General features: G+C 38.9%; 1 protein-coding gene across 1 annotated transcript in view; it reads left to right on the top strand.

Annotated features, from left to right (window-relative positions):
• The window catches only part of COL6A6 (collagen type VI alpha 6 chain), a 165,890-nt gene that overhangs the window by 80,095 nt on the left and 66,352 nt on the right, over positions 1 to 19,443 (top strand). The window contains exons 19-22 of the mRNA XM_045503667.1: positions 5,268 to 5,333; positions 6,782 to 6,835; positions 16,493 to 16,528; positions 18,362 to 18,424. Of these exons, the coding sequence (XP_045359623.1) occupies positions 5,268 to 5,333; positions 6,782 to 6,835; positions 16,493 to 16,528; positions 18,362 to 18,424 (219 nt within the window). The remainder of the gene's footprint in view (positions 1 to 5,267; positions 5,334 to 6,781; positions 6,836 to 16,492; positions 16,529 to 18,361; positions 18,425 to 19,443) is intronic.

The raw sequence follows: 19,443 nt of genomic DNA, 5'->3' as shown, positions 1-19,443 counted from the left end.
TAATTGACATGGAACACTGTGTAAATTTAAGATATCATAAGGTATTGATTTGATACATTTATATATTGCAATATGATTACCACCATGGGGTTGGCTAATTCCTGTGTCATGTCAAATAATTATCATTTCTAACTTTGTGATGAGAACATTTAAGATCTAGTCTTTTAGCAACTTTGAAGCATATGATACAGTATTGTTGTCCATCATCACTATGTGGGGCATTGGATCTCTAGAACTTAGTTTTGAGCTATAACATCAGAAAAGTATACAGATTATAAATGTGCAGCTTGATGAATGTAAATGCATCTGTGCACTCAGCACCCAGCTAAAGAAATAGAACATTGGACAACAGTAGAGCAACCCCAAAGCCCTCTCCCCGCATGTCTACTTCATTCATTACCAACCCCTCCCAAAGGTAATCAGTGTCCTAAAACATAGTTTTACCTGTCCCTGAACTTTAAGTAAATGGAATTATATAGGATACACTCCTTGTTTCTGTATTCTTTTGTTCAAGTTTATGCTTGTGAGATTTATCCATGCTGTTGCCGGCAACAATAGCTCATTCAGTGTCATTGCTGAATAGTAATCCGGTGTGGGAATATACCATAATTTATTTATCCATTCTACTGTCGATAGATAATTGAGTTGTTCCGGGTTTTTCCTATTATAAATAGCACTCTTATGAATGTTTTTGTACTTGGCTTTTGATTGGCTTTTATATTCATTTCCACTGGGTCTGTACTTCAGGAGTAGAATGCCTAATGATAACGTATGTGCCTATAATAAGCTTCAGCCTTTTAAGCCAGTTTTCAAAAAACTTCATACTAATTTACACTCCCACCAGCAATGTACCATAGTGGGTATAGTACACATGCATCAGAATGGCTAAACTTTTTAAAAACTGACAACACCAAGTGCTGGTAAGGATGTGGACAATTGGGAATCTCACAGGACTTTGTATACTGGGGGAGGAGTTATTAAAGACAAAGGATCGATCAGAGAAAGAATTCAGTACAATATATCGAGAAATATAAGTGGTATACATTGAAGATAACTATTTAAACAGCAGAGGAATTTACACATGAAGACAACATTGTTGATTAAGTGACGTCTTCTGATAATAGCCTGATAACCTGAGAGTTTTAAAACAGCTTCAGAGTATGTAATCAAAAACAAAAACTATCCATAAATTAAAAAAATAAGAAACACTAGTTCAAATGCAAAGACCTTTCAGTCATCTATATATGATGCCCAAAAATTTACTTGGGATATTGCTATAAAATTGCCATTCACTTTGGTCAGAATCCCCCCTAATTGTTAAATTGTCTGTTTGATTACATAAGACTTTCAAAAGAAACTGAATAATGTAAAAGGTTTTTTTGTTTGTTTTTTGTTTTTAATGTTCAGTGACTTAGAGATGGCTGAAAATTCAACCCTCTGGAACTTTTGTGATAGGCTGTTTGCCACTATACTAATTTTAGATAGTTTTTTAATGCATGGTAATTCTTCCTAGCCACTTGGGAATCTCGAATTGAAGACAACACTCTGAGCTTTTTCACATGTGGTTTTTGTGGATTACTATTTCAGGAAAATTTGGAGAGCAAGATTGGATATGTAGAATCCACATATGATCAGATTATTCATAGAATACATACAAATGGCCCAAATTCCTTACAATCTGTGCCTATTCAGTCAACTGCTGATCAAATGAAAGCTAGTTTGTCTGTTGGGAATTTCCCATTTTTGAAAATCTCATGTAATCTCACGTGATGTTGGGGAGAAAACTCAATTAGATCATTTCAGCTACAGTTTATTGAGGTTCGTCATTCTAAAGCATATCATTGTTAGAAGTCCACATTTTATCAGTTTGTGTTAGATGATGCTCTTTGGTCCAGTTGCATAGGAAGAAATTGACAGACTGGACAATTCATATTCAGACTGACTAAACAGGGGAGCTGACGTTTGGACGTTGGTGTGGCTGCCAGGCGGGTGACACGTAGTAGGTCCACGCCTGCTCCTCCCACTCCCTCCTCACGGGGTTTGTAGGTCTGTGTGGTGGTTGGGGCGCTGTACTCTTTGAGTGGGAGAGACCCAGTGGAGCCCAAGTTGAGGTGCAGAAGAAGGCACAGCGGTGCACCTGCCCACTGGCATCTTCAGCTGTCTCCTCTCCCCACATTGCTGGGAAGTGAAAATGAAAACGAAAGGGAGGGAGGCGTGGAGGTAGGAGCTGACCCAGTGATGGGAAGCACATAAGCTGGGGCTGAAAGCTTGAGATTTAGAAAATACCCAAATAATAATTTCAGAATTAAATTTCTGCGTGTATAAGTTCTTGAGTTCTTTGAGAAGGATGGCATTGAAAATCCTGGAGGACAAGGAGGTGTTCACACAGGGAAGTCAGATGAGTAAACAGAGGTTTCAATGGCTGCTAAGAGGTTCAGAGCACACAACAAGCTTTTAAAACGCATAAGGGACAGAAAACTAGCCAAAATGATGAAACGGAAGATTTCTCCTCAAAAGAAATTCCAGGAAGTAGTGACAGCTAACAAACTGATCAAAAATGATTTAAGCAATATAACAGAACAAGAATTTAGAATAATAGTCATAAAAATAATTGCTGGGCTTGAAAAAAGCATAGAGGACAGCAGAGAATCTATTGCTACAGAGATCAAGGGACTAAAAACTAGCCATGATGAATTTAAAAATGCTATAAATGAGGTGCAAAATAAAATGGAGGCAGCCACAGTGCGGGTTGAAGAGGCAGAGGGGAGATTGGGTGAATTAGAAGATAAAATTTTGGAAAAAGAGGAAGCTGAGAAAAAGAGAAAAAAAAAATCCAGGAGTATGAGGGGAGAAATAGAGAACTAAGTGATGCAATCAAATGGAACAATATCCGTATCATAGGAATTCCAGAAGAAGAAGAGAGAGAGAGAGAGGGGCTGAGGTTGTACTTGAACAAATCATAGCTGAGAACTTCCCTGATCTGGGGAGGGAAACAGGCATTGAAATCCAAGAGGCACAGAGAACTCCCTTCAGACGTAACTTGAATCGATCTTCTGCACGACATATCATAGTGAAACTGGCAAAATACAGGGATAAAGAGAGAATTCGGAAAGCAGCTAGGGATAAACGGGCCTTAACATACAAAGGTAGACACATAAGGGTAATAGCAGACCTATCTATTGAAACTTGGCAGGCAATAAAGGAATGGCAGGAAATCTTCAATGTGATGAACAGGGAAAATACGCAGCCAAGAATCCTTTATCCAGAAAACCTGTCATCCAGAATAGAAGGAGAGATCAAGGTTTTCCCAAACAAAAACTGAAGGAATTCATCACCACTAAACCAGCCCTATCAGAGATCCTAAGGGGGATTCTGTGAGTGAAATGTTGCAAGGACCACAAAGTACCAGAAACATCACTACAAGCATGAAACCTACAGATATCACACTCTAAACCCATATCTTTCTATAATAACACTGAATATAAATGGACTAAATGCTCCAACCAAAAGACACAGGGTATCAGAATGGATAAAAACACAAGACCCATCTATTTGCTGTCTACAAGAGACTCATTTTAGACCTGAGGACACCTTCAGATTGAAAGTGAGGGGATGGAGAACTATCATGCTACTGGAAGTCAAAAGAAAGCTGGAGTAGCCATACTTATATCAGACAAACTAGACTTTAAAGTAAAGGCTGTAACAAGAGATGAAGAAGGGCATTATATAATAATTACAGGGTCTATCCATCAGGAAGAGCTAACAATTATAAATGTCTATGCACTGAATTGGGAAGGCCCCAAATATGTAAAACAGTCACAAACATAAGCAACCTTATTGATAAGAATGTGGTAATTGCAGGAGACTTTAATACTGCATTTACAACAATGGATAGATCATCTAGCCAGACTGACCAAACAATGGGTCCACATGCAAACTAGGATGCTCTATTCTATAGAATGTGCTAGTGTATGACTTTTAAAATGTCATCTGTTCAATTAAATAGTTCGGAGTTGGATCACAATAAGTCGTGTTACATCCAATGGAATAAAATTTTGGATTTTACATTACCATTCTTTTCCTATTTTCACCAAAATACAATTCTCTAATATTGTAATTAAGTTATACTCCTCTTGGAGAATTTAACAGACAAATATTTAGACTTAAAAATAAAACATAAAATGTAGAACACAATCTTTGGCTTTGGTATGTGGGGAAGAGAAGTAATTTTTCACATAAATTCTGGTAATCTTAGTTATAAAGTAAATTCTAAACTCATCTTCTTTGCTCTCTTAGCCTATAAACTCTGTGAGTGTATAGACTATTTGTTTAAAAATCTTTCTAAGCATCTGGAACAATGACACCTCCCTGTTGGTGATCTCAAATTACTCATTGATTGATGAAGGTAATCTGGGCTGCTATCAGCCAAATAGCCCAACAGCTGGCACTCAGCAGGACTGGATAATTCCTGTCCCCTCTCAGTTTACTGACTGAATTGACTCGCTCAATTGATTATCCTAGCACCATGGCGATACTGCTCTATTGGTGGTCCTAACTACCCACGAAAAAACTTTCAGTTTGGCCTGCTAAGGATAATAGCCCACAACATCTGCCTGTTTTCAATGAGTTCCTGCTGGAATGTTTGTGTAAATACTGGGGAAAATGTGAGATTCCAGAATTTTCTGAAAATTGGAAAAGTAGGAATGACCATATGGAGCTAGAAGGCTTACCAGACATCCAAGAGGACAAAGAGGGAATGGGTGGCAGGTACAGTCCTCAGTGTTCCCTGGTGTACTTATTTTCTTGTGGTAGAACCCATTACAAACGTCTGCCTTCTCCCAAAAGTAGGGAGAGTAAAAATCTACCGACCCTCAAGTATAGACTTAACATAAACCCCAGGAAAGAAGAACAAAAGTTAAGAGAAAGGAGGGCAGTAGCAAGAAGGGGTATGTCCAGACCCAGGATGAGAATTGTCAGAAACAAATCATGTCACCCTTGCTTCCCTTGGCTATGCCTTGTATGGTGAGCTGTTGCTTCCCCCCACACACACATTCACCTTAGGTCCCTACTCTCTACTGATAATGCAGAGCACAGGAGGAAAAGAAATCACATGTAAGCCATTTGTAATGTTTTCCTGTTGATGCTTTCAAATGGATTGGACTTCTCGTCAATTTTTGGTGGGGGCAGGCAGTGGGCAGTGAGTAAATACGTTATAGTTACATTTTTAAGGAGAAATATTCAAAATTGTTCTATTTTCTGGTTTTTAGGGAGTTCCTGGATTTGACAGCACAACAGAAGGACCCAAGGGCTTGAAAGGAGAACGTGGAAGACAAGTAATTATGTGGGCATTTGAGAGTAACCTTGTTAGGATGTGACCTACTTGATACAGACAGAATATTTTTAGGAGCAGAAATATGTTTTCTCCTCCTTATCTGCTACTCGAGGACTCCAGAAACGCACTCTTGTTCTTCTGAATTTGGGGTGATTGGCTTCATCAAGCCCTACCCTTGAGGTCTTCATTTATGAATGCAAATGTCTAAGCTCTAACATAAAATGTAGGTCTAGCTGATAGAAAGAACTAATCAATGAGTTGTTAGCCTTCCCAGGGTCCAGAAGTCACATACCCTAAGAAGACATTCTATTATTCATAGTTCCTGATAAAAAGGAAAAGATCTAGTAGATCCATACAGCCCATACTCTCAAGATAAGTCTCTTGGGATTAATGTCATGAAACCTCAGAGATCATAATTGGATCATCTTGCCTTGTTTCTCAGACTTTTAAAAATAATTATCTGGAAAATGTGTTTCTCTGGATCTTCTTGATGAGAAAGTTCCCTTGGTGACTTCACTTGGGAGGAGACGTCTGATAGGGTGGAAAGAACTTTACTTTGGGGAGGGGCCCAGGTCCTGTTTCAATACTCTGTGCCTTACCAGCTCTGTGGCCTTGGGCCACTTTGTGTAAACCTCAATTTTCTCATCTACAAACTAGGATCAACAGCCTACTGATGATGTAACCTGCCACATCATAAACCAGCGTATGCTATTTGTCGTTTTTACTAAGTGATAAAGGTTAAGTCTCACACATCTCCTTATAAACTCATAATTTCTCCTTCATTTTCTCTTTTGGGAAGACTTAAGAGTATTGTGAGGTTTTTTTCACCTAAGGATGTTAATCTACAAAGGTTGACAAAACAGAACACGAAGTCCAAAGGTAGAAATCCAGGGGCGCCTGGGTGGCGCAGTCGGTTAAGCGTCCGACTTCAGCCAGGTCACGATCTCGCGGTCCATGAGTTCGAGCCCCGTGTTGGGCTCTGGGCTGATGGCTCAGAGCCTGGAGCCTGTTTCCGATTCTGTGTCTCCCTCTCTCTCTGCCCCTCCCCCGTTCATGCTCTGTCTCTCTCTGTCCCAAAAATAAATAAACGTTGAAAAAAAAAAAAAAAGGTAGAAATCCAAACCAGCTTGACACATGGCATGCTTCAGTTAGCCACTCTGTGGCAACACAGTGAGGATCGTTTGATTTAAATACTTGATAACTTGTACCCCAAACACAAGTTATACAGTGGTGATGAACAGACGAAGCCATGCATTAGCATTTTGTCCTGTCGTTCCTCATTACCCACATAGACGTATGGTTTATAACCAGTGGGAGCACTCCAAAGGGAGGATAACTCTCTAGTTGGTGTGTACCCATCCACCCTCTCTGGAGCACAAGCTGATGTTGAAGAGGAAGTGTGTCAGGGCTGTGTAATTATTGTAACCCATCTGTCTATTCATTTGACAGGGTAGAAGAGGCTGGCCAGGCCCCCCTGGAACACCAGGCTCCAGAAGAAAGACAGTAAGAGCCGTTCTAGACAAGGAGACCCACTGCTCCGGTAGCCTATACTGTGATAAAAATGGCTGATTGTGGGTAGTGGGGCGCACGACCGTGAGGAAACTTGGGAAACCTCTGAGAACAGAGCTGGCAAAGCGCCTGTGGAAAGCCCCCGAAGCTGAGGCAGGAAGGTGCTGGCTGCGGGGAAAATTACCAATCAGGAGAAAAGGCTGAGGCAAAGAGAGCGAGAAGGCAGCCCACTAGGGGAAGGGTGGTGAAAGTTTGGCCTACTCACTCTGCTAGCTGAGGGTGCCAGTGATGTCATTTTAAGTCCAAAACTCTATTCCTCTGCTGAATTTTATGGCTCGTTAGGAAAGTGAGTCCTGGCATAAGTCCTCTGTCTTTACTTCCATACTCTGTGCCTTGTAAAGATGTGTGTTCCAAGACACAAAAATATTTCTTTGGTGGAGTAAAATAGCTATATGAACTTCTCAGAAAAATACAATGCATAATAAATACAGTATGCTAAACTGGTTTTTATTTGTGCTCAATTTTAAAACCTGTGTGTGTATGTATATGCATATTTATGTGTATATATGTGTGTGTGTGTATATGTATATGTATATACATATACACACACACACATATATGTAGTATTAATTGAGATATAGCCAATATATAACCTATTAGCTTCAGGTGTGTAACATGATTTGATATGTATATGTGGTTGTGAAATAATCACTACCTTAAGTCTGGTTAACATTTATCACCATATGGTGTTACCAGTTTTTCCTTGTGCTGAAAACTTTTAAGATTGATCTACTCTCTTGGCGGCTTTCAAATATACAATGCAGTATTATTAACTGCAGTCCCCCATGTTGTACATTATATCCCTATGACTTATTTATAAACGGAAGTTTATACCTTTTGACCACTTTACCCATTTCATCCACCCACCACCCCTTAATTCTGGCAACTGCCAATCTGTTCGCTGTGTCTAAGAGTTAAGTTTTTGGAGGTTTTTGGGTTTTTTTCTGTTTTTGCTTTTTTAAGACTCCACATATTACCAGGACCATATGGTATTTGTCTTTCTCTAACTTATTTCATCTAGTATAATGCCTTCAAGGTCCATCCATATTGTCACAAATGGCAACTCTCCTTTTTTTTTTTTTTTTTTTTTTTTTTTGGTTGAATAAAAGATTCCATTTTGTATATATACCACATTTTCTGTATCCATCAATGGACCACTTAGGTTGCCTCCATGTCTTGGCTATTGTAAGTAATGTGGTGAACTCAGGGGTGCAGATATCTTTTTGAGTTAGTGTTTTCATTTCCTTTGGATATATACCCAGAAGTGGAATTGCTGGATCATAAGGTAGCTCTAAGTTTAATTTTTTGAGGAACTTCCATACTATCTAAATACTAAGAATGAAATTGCTGATTTAACATTTTGGGGTCTTTTTTACTTATTTTGTTTGGTTGTATTTTTTTCAGTGAGTACTTTTTAAAAAAAGATTCTGTGCCTGACTTCTTGGAAGAGCACAGAAATTATAAATGAAAATTTTTATCCAATAAGAAGAGATAACTCCAATAAAATACACTTAAATGCCTGGACTGGGTTCTAAATTAGACTTGTCTTTTTTCTTTTCCAGCATTTGCTTTCCATTCTTAGTTATCTAGCTCTCTCCAATTCCTTCCACCTTCGTTCTCAATTATTTGTGCTACTTATCGAACACAAATAAAAACTGGTTTGATATATTGCATTTATTATGCATTGCATTTTTTGAGCAGAAGTTCATAGAACTAGCTATTATATTTCATCAAGAAAATATTTTTGTAGCTTGAAACAACACTCCTCTTCTTCGCCAGGCAGAGCAAATGGAAGTGAAAATAGAAGTTACATTTAAAATGTGCAGAATTTGGTTGCTGGGAAAGTACTTTACTGCTGTGTTAATGCACCTACAGATAAAGAAATACATTTGCTATTCATTTCCCTTTCTAAAAGGGTGTAGCCAGCTTACATACCCTGGAAAAATATTTTGAACTTAAAGAATATCATCCAATATTTCCTGGCATGGGAAATGAACTTTTATTGTTTTATAGAAACTATAGTCTCACTAGAGGCTAACATAGAATCACCATATATTATTTAAACTGCATAGCTCCTGAGAAATATGGCCCCGTCTTGGGTTATAGATTCAGCAATGTCATTCAGGAGTAAAATTAGGACTTCCAACTAAGATAGCAAAGTCAAGGTGGTTTTTTTCACTATTCCGTTTTGTGCAACTTACCAAAAAGAGCACAACTTAAAAAGAGATTAACAAAGAATGACCACAACTTCAAGCCACACGTGATGGCAAATATTGGCCAATTCTTTTTAAGTCTAGATCCTAATGAGGGGAGGCTTTGCAAAGCTGATAAACTGAAGCAGGGATCAGGTTTCTCTGAAAGTAGCTTCCAGGTTTTGAGAAGATTAAGGAATATACATAGAAGCAGTGTAGCAGAGGAGGCAGAAATCATGGATAAACTGAAGCATATTTCATTTTTATTTTTTTAATATGTAATTTATTGTAAAATTGGTTTCCATACAACACCCAGTGCTCATCCCAACGGGTGCCCTCCTCAGTACCCATCACCAAGTTTCCCCTCCCTCCCACTCCCCATCAGCCCTCAGTTTGTTCTCAGCTTTTAATAGTAACATAAGCATATTTCATTTTTAATATCTATAACCAGCAGTCTGGGCCATGGAGGCTATAAAGACTGAAGAAATGGTGACTATAACAATACAGAGAAGGTATGATTTGAGGGGTTTTATGTGAGCTCCATGAATCTCTTGTAGCCATGAGGTAGAAGAAATACTTCATGATGAGAAAGGGTTTGATTCAACATACCTATATCAAAGCTACTGACCCAGGTTCAGCTACACCACATACAGGTATTCAGTAAATAGGTGGCCCTTATCAAAAGTGATTAATAATCAAAAATATTAATCTTCATTATGAAATGATTACAAATTAAGACCTACGCATAGTAAGAAGAGGAAAATTACATGAGCAAAGGACAAACAAACCCTCATTAGAAGAGGAACTATTCAAGGGAAAGGTGGAACACCTCTGGCAAATAGTTCTCTAAAGTCTGAAAAAAACTAAGGCAATATGATTACTCTAAAAAAGCCTAAAGAACTGACAGGATGATGGAAAGTGAAGAAAGTAAGCTGCTAGTGTTTGGGGAGCAATGAAAGTCTAAGATAGGTTATAAGCAACAAACAAATTAGAATAAATAAGATTGAATACAGTTGGGCATATGGTAATCAGGAAGCCACAGAAGCTGTGATAGAGGTAGACAGTGGAGAGCCAACAGTGAGGAGTAATATAATTTGTATTACTAAGTTAAACAGATGAATGTAAAAAATATTCACAAGTATAATAAAAAGAATTTTTTTGTAAAACGGCTCAAATATGGAGGTGTTTGAAAGGCATACTCTGACTCAGAAAAACAAAAATGGATACAAAAACAGGAACACTGAGCTACATCTTAGTGAAATTGCCAAACTGCTTAAGTAAAGAAAGAATCAGGAGAATTTCCAAGCAGGAAAAATAGAAAACTCAGTCTGTCTTCAGCCTTCTTCACAACATTTGGGGCCAAAAGGGAGAGCAGTAGAATAGCTACAGAGTTTTTTTTTTTTTTTTTTCCCAACACTTATTCATTTTTGAGAAACAGAGTGTGAGTGGGGGAGGGGAAGAGAGAGAGAGAGAGAGAGAGACACACACAGAATCTGAAGCAGGCTCCACGCTCTGAGCTGTCGGCACAGAGCCCAGTGCAGGGTTCGAACTCAGACTGTGAGATCATGGCCTGAGCTGAAGTTGGACACTTAACCAACTGAGCCACCCAGGTGTCCCATAGAATAGCTACAGAGTTCTGAAGGAAATCCAGGGGTCCACGATTTTTATGCCCACCCAAGTTGGCCTGTGAACATACAAGTAATTAACATGATAAAGCCTTTAAAACTACAAGTAGCATAGCCCCCATTTATTTTGTTTTTCTATTAAATTCAAGTAAAATTAAATGTAAGATTTTAATTTTAGAATAGCATAAATACCATGATCCCTCTTTAATCAAAAGTACTACTATTTAGGACTCTGTAAATGCATAAAAAGATGTAAGGAGGGGCAATGGGCTCAATCAGTGAAGTGTCCAACTTCAGCTCAGGTCATGATCTCATGGTTCATGGTTTGAGCCCCATGTCAGGCTCTGTGTTGACAGCTTGGAGCCTGGAGCCGGCTTCGGATTCTGTGTCTCCCTCTCCTTCTGCCCCTCTCCTGCTCGCGATCTGACTCTGTCTCTCAAAAACGAATAAACATTAAAAAAAAATTTTTTTTAAGATGTAAGCAATCATGATTACCAAATGTTAATAATAGTCATATCTATTGGATGGAGGATTTGGGATGACTTAAATTTTTATTCTTTTTTTCTGCATTTGAATATTTACATATCTGTATGTATCATTTTTGTAACAGTAAAGTCATTATCCTTTCAGAAGGAAGAAAAATCTATACCACTGACGGAAGAATTCTAAAATGTAGGTAGATAGCAGGCATTGAGGACTTCTTGGTGCAACAGGATTCTGCTGAACTGAGAAGTGATTGGAGGATGGTCAGGGGTAGAGTGTGGCATGCAGGGAAATAACAGCACTTGACCAAATCTGGCCTTGATTCATGTGACAAACATTTACTGAACACCTACAACGTACCAACAACTCCACTAACCACTAGAGCAACAAAATCAAATAAGACCTAATCCTTGCTCTCAAGGAACTTAGAATCATGTTACGGATTCTATAGATGGTGTCTCAACCTACTGTTGACATTGGACCAGACGATTCTTTGTTGTCGGAAGCTATTTTGTGCATTGTAGGATGTTTAGTATTATCCCTGGCCACTAGGTGCCCGTAGGACCCCTAACTTGTGACAGTGAAGACCATCTCCAGACATTGCCAAATGTTCCCAGAGAAGGGGGTTTGCTAAATCCCCAAGTTGCGGTTTGAAACCACCGTTGTAGAAGGGGACAGACCTGCAGGGGTGATAAGCTGTAACTGGTGCTCTGCCAGCAGTCTGTAACGGATTGGATTGGGGTAGGGGTCCGGAGTAGGATCAGGGCCAGAAAGCCACAGTGTTGGGGGCAGGGAGGCAGGAATGGGAGACTGGCTCTTTCTGAGCCCAGATCTACTGAGAATTAGAACAGATTCTTGTGCCATAGATAATGAGAAGCAACTGAAGCCTCAAGCTAAAACATGGCCTTCAGTCCTATTCCATCTAGAGGGCTGTTACGCTTTGCCCTTTTCATCTCTCTTGGCACTTCTGTAGAGGCAGCTTGAAGTGCCCCCAGGCAGTCATTCGTCATTGTGAATGAGTGTTTGCCATTAATGTTCAGTATTAATGTGATATTTCGCCATTAAAAATGCCCTGATTTTTTCCCCGGGGATTGTGTCTCAAATCAGTCCATATCCATCTGAGAAAGTGGGCTCGGCTAAACTACCAAAGCCAGGCTAGGTGGGACCAACAAGACTGAGTATCCTGTTCTGGGTCTTCTTACTCTCAGGATGTCTTTGGGGATATTTTCTTTCTTGCTGTGTTCATTCACGTTTCCTTTCACAGGTAAGTTCGGCTGTCTGGATGTGTTACCACATAACGGCAAGCCCATGGGCCAACATTAAGACATTTTGGGACTTAATCTTCCCCATTTAAAACATTAAAAATTTTAAAGCAAAATTGTGGAATTATCTCCCCTATTTCCTTGTTTTCTTTTTTTAAAAAAATTTTTTAATATAAAATTTATTGTCAAATTGGTTTCCATGTAACACCCAGTGCTCATCACCCACCCTCCCCTCCCTCCCACCCTCCATCAACCCTGTTTATTCTCAGTTTTCAAGAGTCTCTTATGGTTTGGCTCTCTCCCTAACTTTTTTTTTTTTTCCTTTTCCTCCCCCATAGTCTTCTGTTAAGTTTCTCAGGATCCACGTAAGACTGAAAACATATGGTGTCTTTCTCTGTATGACTTATTTCACTTAGCATCACACTCTCCAGTTCCATCCACGTTGCTACAAAGGGCCATATTTCATTCTTTCTCATTGCCACGTAGTACTCCATTGTGTATATAAACCACAACTTCTTTATCCATTCATCAGTTGATGGACATTTAGGCTCTTTCCATAATTTGGCTATTGTTGAGAGTGCTGCTCTAAACATTGGGGTACAAGTGCCCCTATGCATCAGCACTCCTGTATCCCTTGGGTAAATTCCTGGCAGTGCTATTGCTGGGTCATAGGGTAGATTTATTTTTAATTTTTTGAGGAACCTCCACACTGCTTTCCAGAGCGGCTGCACCAGTTTGCATTCCCACCAACAGTGCAAGAGGGTTCCTATTTCTCCACATCCTCGCCAGCATCTACAGTCTCCTGATTTGTTCATTTTAGCCACTCTGACTGGTGTGAGGTGGTATCTGAGTGTGGTTTTGATTTGTATTTCCCTGATGAGGAGTGACGTTGAGCATCTTTTCATGTGCCTGTTGGCCATCTGGATGTCTTCTTTAGAGAAGTGTCTATTCATGTTTTCTGCCCATTTCTTCACTGGGTTATTTGTGTTTGTTTATTTTTGAGAGAGAGAGAGTACGAGTGGGAGAGGGGCAGAGAAAGAGGGAGGGAGGGAGAGAGGGATACACAGAATTGGAAGCAGGCTCCAGGCTCTGAGCTATCAGCACAGAGCCCGACGTGGGGCTCAAACTGACGAACCGTGAGATCATGACCTGAGCTGAAGTCGGATGCTCACCCATCTGAGCCACCCAGGTGCCCCCCCTCCTTTTTTTTTTTTTTCAGTCTCTCACACCTACCCAAGGCATCTCAAACCCATGACTTCCATTTAAAGTTAAAATCCCAGGGGTGCCTGGGTGGCCCAGTCAGTTAGGCGTCTGACTTCACCTCAGGTCATAATCTCGCGGTTGGTCGGTTCGAACCCCACCAAGCTGTCTGTGCTGACAGCTCAGAGCCTGGAGCCTGCTTTGGATTCCATGTCTCCCTCTCTCTCTGCCCCTCCCCTACTCGCATTCTATCTCTCTCTGTCTCTCAAAAATAAAATGTTAAAAATTTTTTAAATAAAGTTTAAATCCCAAATAGCCACTAATGAAAGTGCTAGATGATTACTTCTAGAGATGTTTCCATTATGTGCATGAATGGTAGATGAAAATCTTTATCCTCTGTCAGGCTTCTAAGCTCCTGCCTAGGACCAGAAGTCTTTTTTGCTTACTACTACTCACCCCCATGCCTCTAAGGAGCAGGAGCTCAATGTTGAGATGACTAATTTTAATCAAGCTCTTTCAAAGTTGAACCTTAAAGACACAGACACCAAATGTTTATTGATGTTATTTCAAGCACTGTGACCACGGACCAGAGAAAAATTTTTGGATGTAAAGTCCTGTTTCATATCCCTTAAATCATATAGGATGCTCTTTATTTTGACTGAATGTAGGTTCAAGTTGTGCCTGCCACACCCAGATCTATCCACTTATAGCTCAAATCTGGCCATGTACATTTCCTGCTTTAAGAGAGCCAGTAGTTTCTGCTAAATGGAGTATGAACCCTTCAGTTAAGTAACCCTACTACTCCCCTCTCTTCTGACACCTTTGTCCTAGAAATGCCACCATTAAATACACTTCCTATTTTCCTGCCTCTACTTCATTACTTAGAAAGTAATACCCTTTACTAGAAGGAGTTGTTTCATTTTCTTCTACCTGTGAAACTCCTATACATTCTGTGAAACTCAGATCAAAAATATCTTCTAGGGCACGTGGCTGGCTTAGTCAGTAGAGCATGTGACTCTTTAATATTAGGGTCATGAATTTAAGCCTCACATTAGTATAGAGATTACTTACATAAACTTAAAATCTTCTTCAGGGCGCCTGGGTGACTCAGTTGGCTAAGCATCCAACTTTGGCTCAGGTCATGATCTCACAGTCTGAGTTAGAGCCCCGGGTTGAACTCTGTGCTGACAGCTCAGAGCCTGGAGCCTGCTTTGGATTCTGTGTCCCCCTTTCTCTCTGCCCCTCCCCTACTCGTGCACTGTCTCTCTTTCTCCAAAATAAACATTAAAAAATTTTTAATTACAAAAAAATCTTGTAGGAATATTTTTCTAATCTGACAAACTGGATATAATTGCTTTCTCCGAAACCCATATTTCCATCTTCCCCTTTCTTATGGCATTTGCCATACTATACATTGTAAATATTGTAATATTTATCTCTTCACCCCCCCCCCCCCAAATCCAAAGTATGAGCATCCTCTGAGGTCACAAACTGTCTGTGTGTAATCTTTATGGTTCCCATTCAATATGCTTTGTGTGGGTAGTAGATGATTGGTAGATATTTTTCTGAATGAGACTGAAGTGCATTAAACCAGATCAGATAAACTCTTGTACTAAAGGAGTGGAGAGAATTTCTTTTCCTCCTGATGGAGAGGATTTAGACTCTCCTCTCAACATGACTCATTAGAGTTTTAAAGAAATGGGTCTCCATTTCTCCAGATATACACAGTCTGTTTCCTAGATAACAATAGAAGTTAACTGAAATGTGATTGGAAGAATTTAAAGTCTGGCCTCACACTGAATTTTGATCTGAATCTCTCAAGTTTCCATCAAGAAAATGTTGTCTGATATTTACTGAATTTTGCAAATCTTGGTGTCAATTTTGCTCTAACTTTGAGAGATCATAAGTTAGACAATAAAATGCCTCTGTGTGATTTACAGATCTATAATATGTTGATCTGAAATATACCCAGACCCTAATCTTATATATGAGAGTATTAGGAAAATTTCACTTGATTGTGTAGCGCTATTATTTTAATTTAATTTCATTAGCATACTGAATTGAGAATTTTTGAATGCTTGGGATGATTCTTTAATTTTTAACAGGTAAGTATATTGTTTGGCTTTTTGGGTAAAGGGGTATAAAATTAGTCTGGCTATCTTTAGATTCTGAAATTATAATAAAGTTCATGGAGTCAATTCTCCCAGCTTTTTCTCTGGCTTCCTGCCTTTTGGCTACTACACTCTTGATTTTTGGGTTGTTAGTACTTTGGAAAAGTGAAAAGAAATTAAATTTGAATCAATCAATTTTGGAGCTTGTGACCAGTCCTAGTAATAGTTTAGGGAAGGGCAAATTATTGACCACAATCTGTTCTAAGTATGTACAGATTTCAGTTGTCTATTATTTTTTATTACCTATTGCCCTAGGGTAAGAATTCAAAGTTGGCAGGATGCCTGGGTGGCTCAGCCTGTTGAGTGTCTGACTCTTGATTTCGGCTCAGGTCATGATCCCAGGGTCATGGGATCGAGTCCTGTGTTGGGCTCCACACTGAGCATGGAGCCTGGTTAATACTATCTGTCTCTCTGCCCGTTTCCCCCACCGCACCCATGTGCACCACTCCCATCGCTCTCTCAAAAAAAAAAAAAAAAAAAAATTAAAAATTCAGAGTTGGCAACATTTTACTGTCATGGTGCAGTGGATAATTAAATGTTTTAAGCAATATGTGAGAACTTAAAAAAAATGCCTTAGCGTGTTTATTACTAATTTAAATTAAATATAGAAAGCATTTTTTTTCAGAGTTAATGGTATCTAACTTTCCTCCTACTTTAGGCAGCTCATGGCCGAAGGGGACATACAGGCCCACAGGTACAGTGATTTTTTTTTTTTTTCCTTAACTCCATATGATAAGGATTCTGTGTCCAGTCAAGGAGTAATAAAGGCTCTGGGAAATCTCTTTCAAGACTAAAGTTCTTTCACTTTTTGATGATACTGGTTTTGGAATAAAATACTAGAAAACTTTTAGGCTACAATTTCAAAAACTCAAATCTTAAGATGAAAATTTGACCATTCTAATCAAAGATTGTAAAAACCAATGATAAGACACAAGTTGGCCCAAATACTGTTAAATTTAACTTTGTTCAGGTATCAAGTACAAACTAGTAACTCAGTTGAGTAATCTTTCCTTTAGATTTTTGTTCGGTTGACTCTGGAATCTTACAATTTATATAAACCCTTTTTATTTTTATTTTTTTATTTATTTTTTTTATTTTTTTTAATTTTTTTTTTTTTTCAACGTTTATTTATTTTTGGGACAGAGAGAGACAGAGCATGAACGGGGGAGGGGCAGAGAGAGAGGGAGACAGAATCGGAAACAGGCTCCAGGCTCTGAGCCATCAGCCCAGAGCCCGACGCGGGGCTCGAACTCACGGACCGCGAGATCGTGACCTGGCTGAAGTCGGACGCTTAACCGACTGCGCCACCCAGGCGCCCCTATAAACCCTTTTTAAAATGAGAGTACTGTGAAACTCTAATACAAATTGGACATTCTGAGTGTTTTGTTCAAAACTTGACCATACCAAATATCATATCCTATCTTCTTTGTACGTGTTAGTGATGTATTATACATGTCATCTATAGGATTTATGAAAAATAAATTATGACTTGGAATTATAAAATTCAAGAAAAACACATTCTCAGGTTGAAAATACAATGAGGATAAACAATAAATCCACTCTCGGTCACATCATGGTAAAACTCTGGAATGCTAAAGAAAACATCTTAAACACTACCGGAGAGAAAAGGCATTTTTATCCATGAGAAGGGTAACAAATTATATTGCAGCAGACTCGTGTTCAGCAATAAAATATTCAAGAAAGTAAAGTAATATTTTACAGGTGCAGAAGAAAAATAGCTGTTAATCTAGAATTCCATACCTAGCTAAACTATGAATAAATATATAGACGTTTTCAGATGAAGACTAAGAGAGTTTACCATCCACAGACATCACTCCATTCCACACACACATTTCAAGGTTAGACTTCAACAAAAAGGAGAGGAAAACCAGAATAATGGCATGAAAAGAATGAAATGAGGCTGGGGAAAGTGTTGAGAAATTTCCTCTTTCTGAGATCTAGGAAAAAGCATTAATTAGCAGGGGACCTCTAATCACATCTCATTGTGTAACAATTGAGGCATAAATTTAGGCTATTTCAATAGTTGACTAAGTTAAGCCTTTTAATCCTTTTTTTTTTTTTTTTTTTGGAACTCTTATCTTTGGCAGAGTTCAAGAGCAATGTGAAGATAATGCTTAACTTTGATTCATAGATATTTATTTGAATATAAATATAATGTAAGATTTCCAGAGACTTATTAAGAAAATGTGAAGTAAATTGTGAGTTTTTTCAGGCCAAACGCCCAAGTTAGATATATTAGAAATGTTACAGAAAAAAAAGGAGTATGTAAGTGTGCATATGTATAAAGACTGAAAGCAAATGTACCAACATAGTAGCCTTGGTTATCTCTGCTTTATAAGATTATAGAAGAATTTTATTTCTTTATTTGTATTCTCCCTTATTTTTCGTATTTTTTCCAAAGATCCTGCACTGTATTGTGATTGAAAATATACAATGTTGTACATGAAGAAAGAAGACAAAATTCTCAGGAAACAGTGTTAACAGGTTGATTTCTCTCTCACCACAGGGGAAAACAGGCATCCCAGGCCCAGATGGACTTGAAGGCTCATGGGGACTTAAGGGCCCTCAGGTACATATCAGTACTAAACAGAATGTGACAACATGAAGAATCTGGAGATTTGATGGAATTCATCAAACCTCTTTGCAGAATTACAGATGCTTAAAGTGTTTTCAAAGTAATAAAGTAAGGAAGCGACACTGTCTTGACTTGACCAGCATTTAGTCTCCTTTATTTTGTGCCTCAAGAGGTGAAAAGAGAATGAACATGCTGGATAGGGTCCCCGTGCAATAACTCCAAGCTAGCTGGGATGTTCTAGGGAGACCTTAAGCCAAAGAAAATGTTGAGCCTCAAACTGGGAATTTTGGTCAATGTAGCACAGTAAGAGCTCAGTGTTACATATTTGGACTTCTGTGTTGTAGAAAAGTTGGCTCTACTCTAGGAAAGAATTGTTCCAAATACAGCTGAAGTCTTCAGGGTGTTCTATAGCATGGCACTCAGCCTGTCTTTCTTGTTCACTTCCCCCAGAGAGCTGCCTCCAGCACTTTTTCCTTTCTGAGGAAGAGCCCATGGTTGGCTCTTAAACTGATCACATGAGGGGAAAGGAAGCATGTGCCAAAATGTAGCCTGAAATAATTCTGAAAAGGGAAAGGAAGTCCTAGAAAATGCTGAGATGAAAGAAAAGAGGTCAGAGTATAGAAAGTTAGAACGTATTTTTTCCCAAACTTGGCATTGAAATCTTGAGACATAATTTTGCTGTTTGGCAAATGCAGAACAAGCAATGGTTCTATAATTTTTCAAGGTTTTAATCCACATAGTTTTAAAAAATTAACAATTGTATGTTGGCACCATGGTGCATGAAAGTTGGGCAAAATATCCTTAGACATCAGATGAAAAATTTTGTCCACATTTTTACCAAGACTTGAGAGCGGTAAACAATCTGCCCCCTTGGACCTCTATCTCTTTTGAGCTTGATTGCTTTTTTCTGTTTTTCTTGCCAACTGAGGAAAGTTCACTTGTCTTATCTTGAAGTGAGAAATATTTGCCACTGGGGTTGTGGGGAAGCATTTCAATAGATTGGCTGGCTTTAT

The sequence above is a fragment of the Leopardus geoffroyi genome, chromosome C2 (assembly GCF_018350155.1).
Source record: "Leopardus geoffroyi isolate Oge1 chromosome C2, O.geoffroyi_Oge1_pat1.0, whole genome shotgun sequence".
Classification (NCBI taxonomy): domain Eukaryota; kingdom Metazoa; phylum Chordata; class Mammalia; order Carnivora; family Felidae; genus Leopardus; species Leopardus geoffroyi.
Note: the sequence above shows the minus strand (reverse complement) of the source record. Positions and strands in the feature narration are given on the sequence as shown.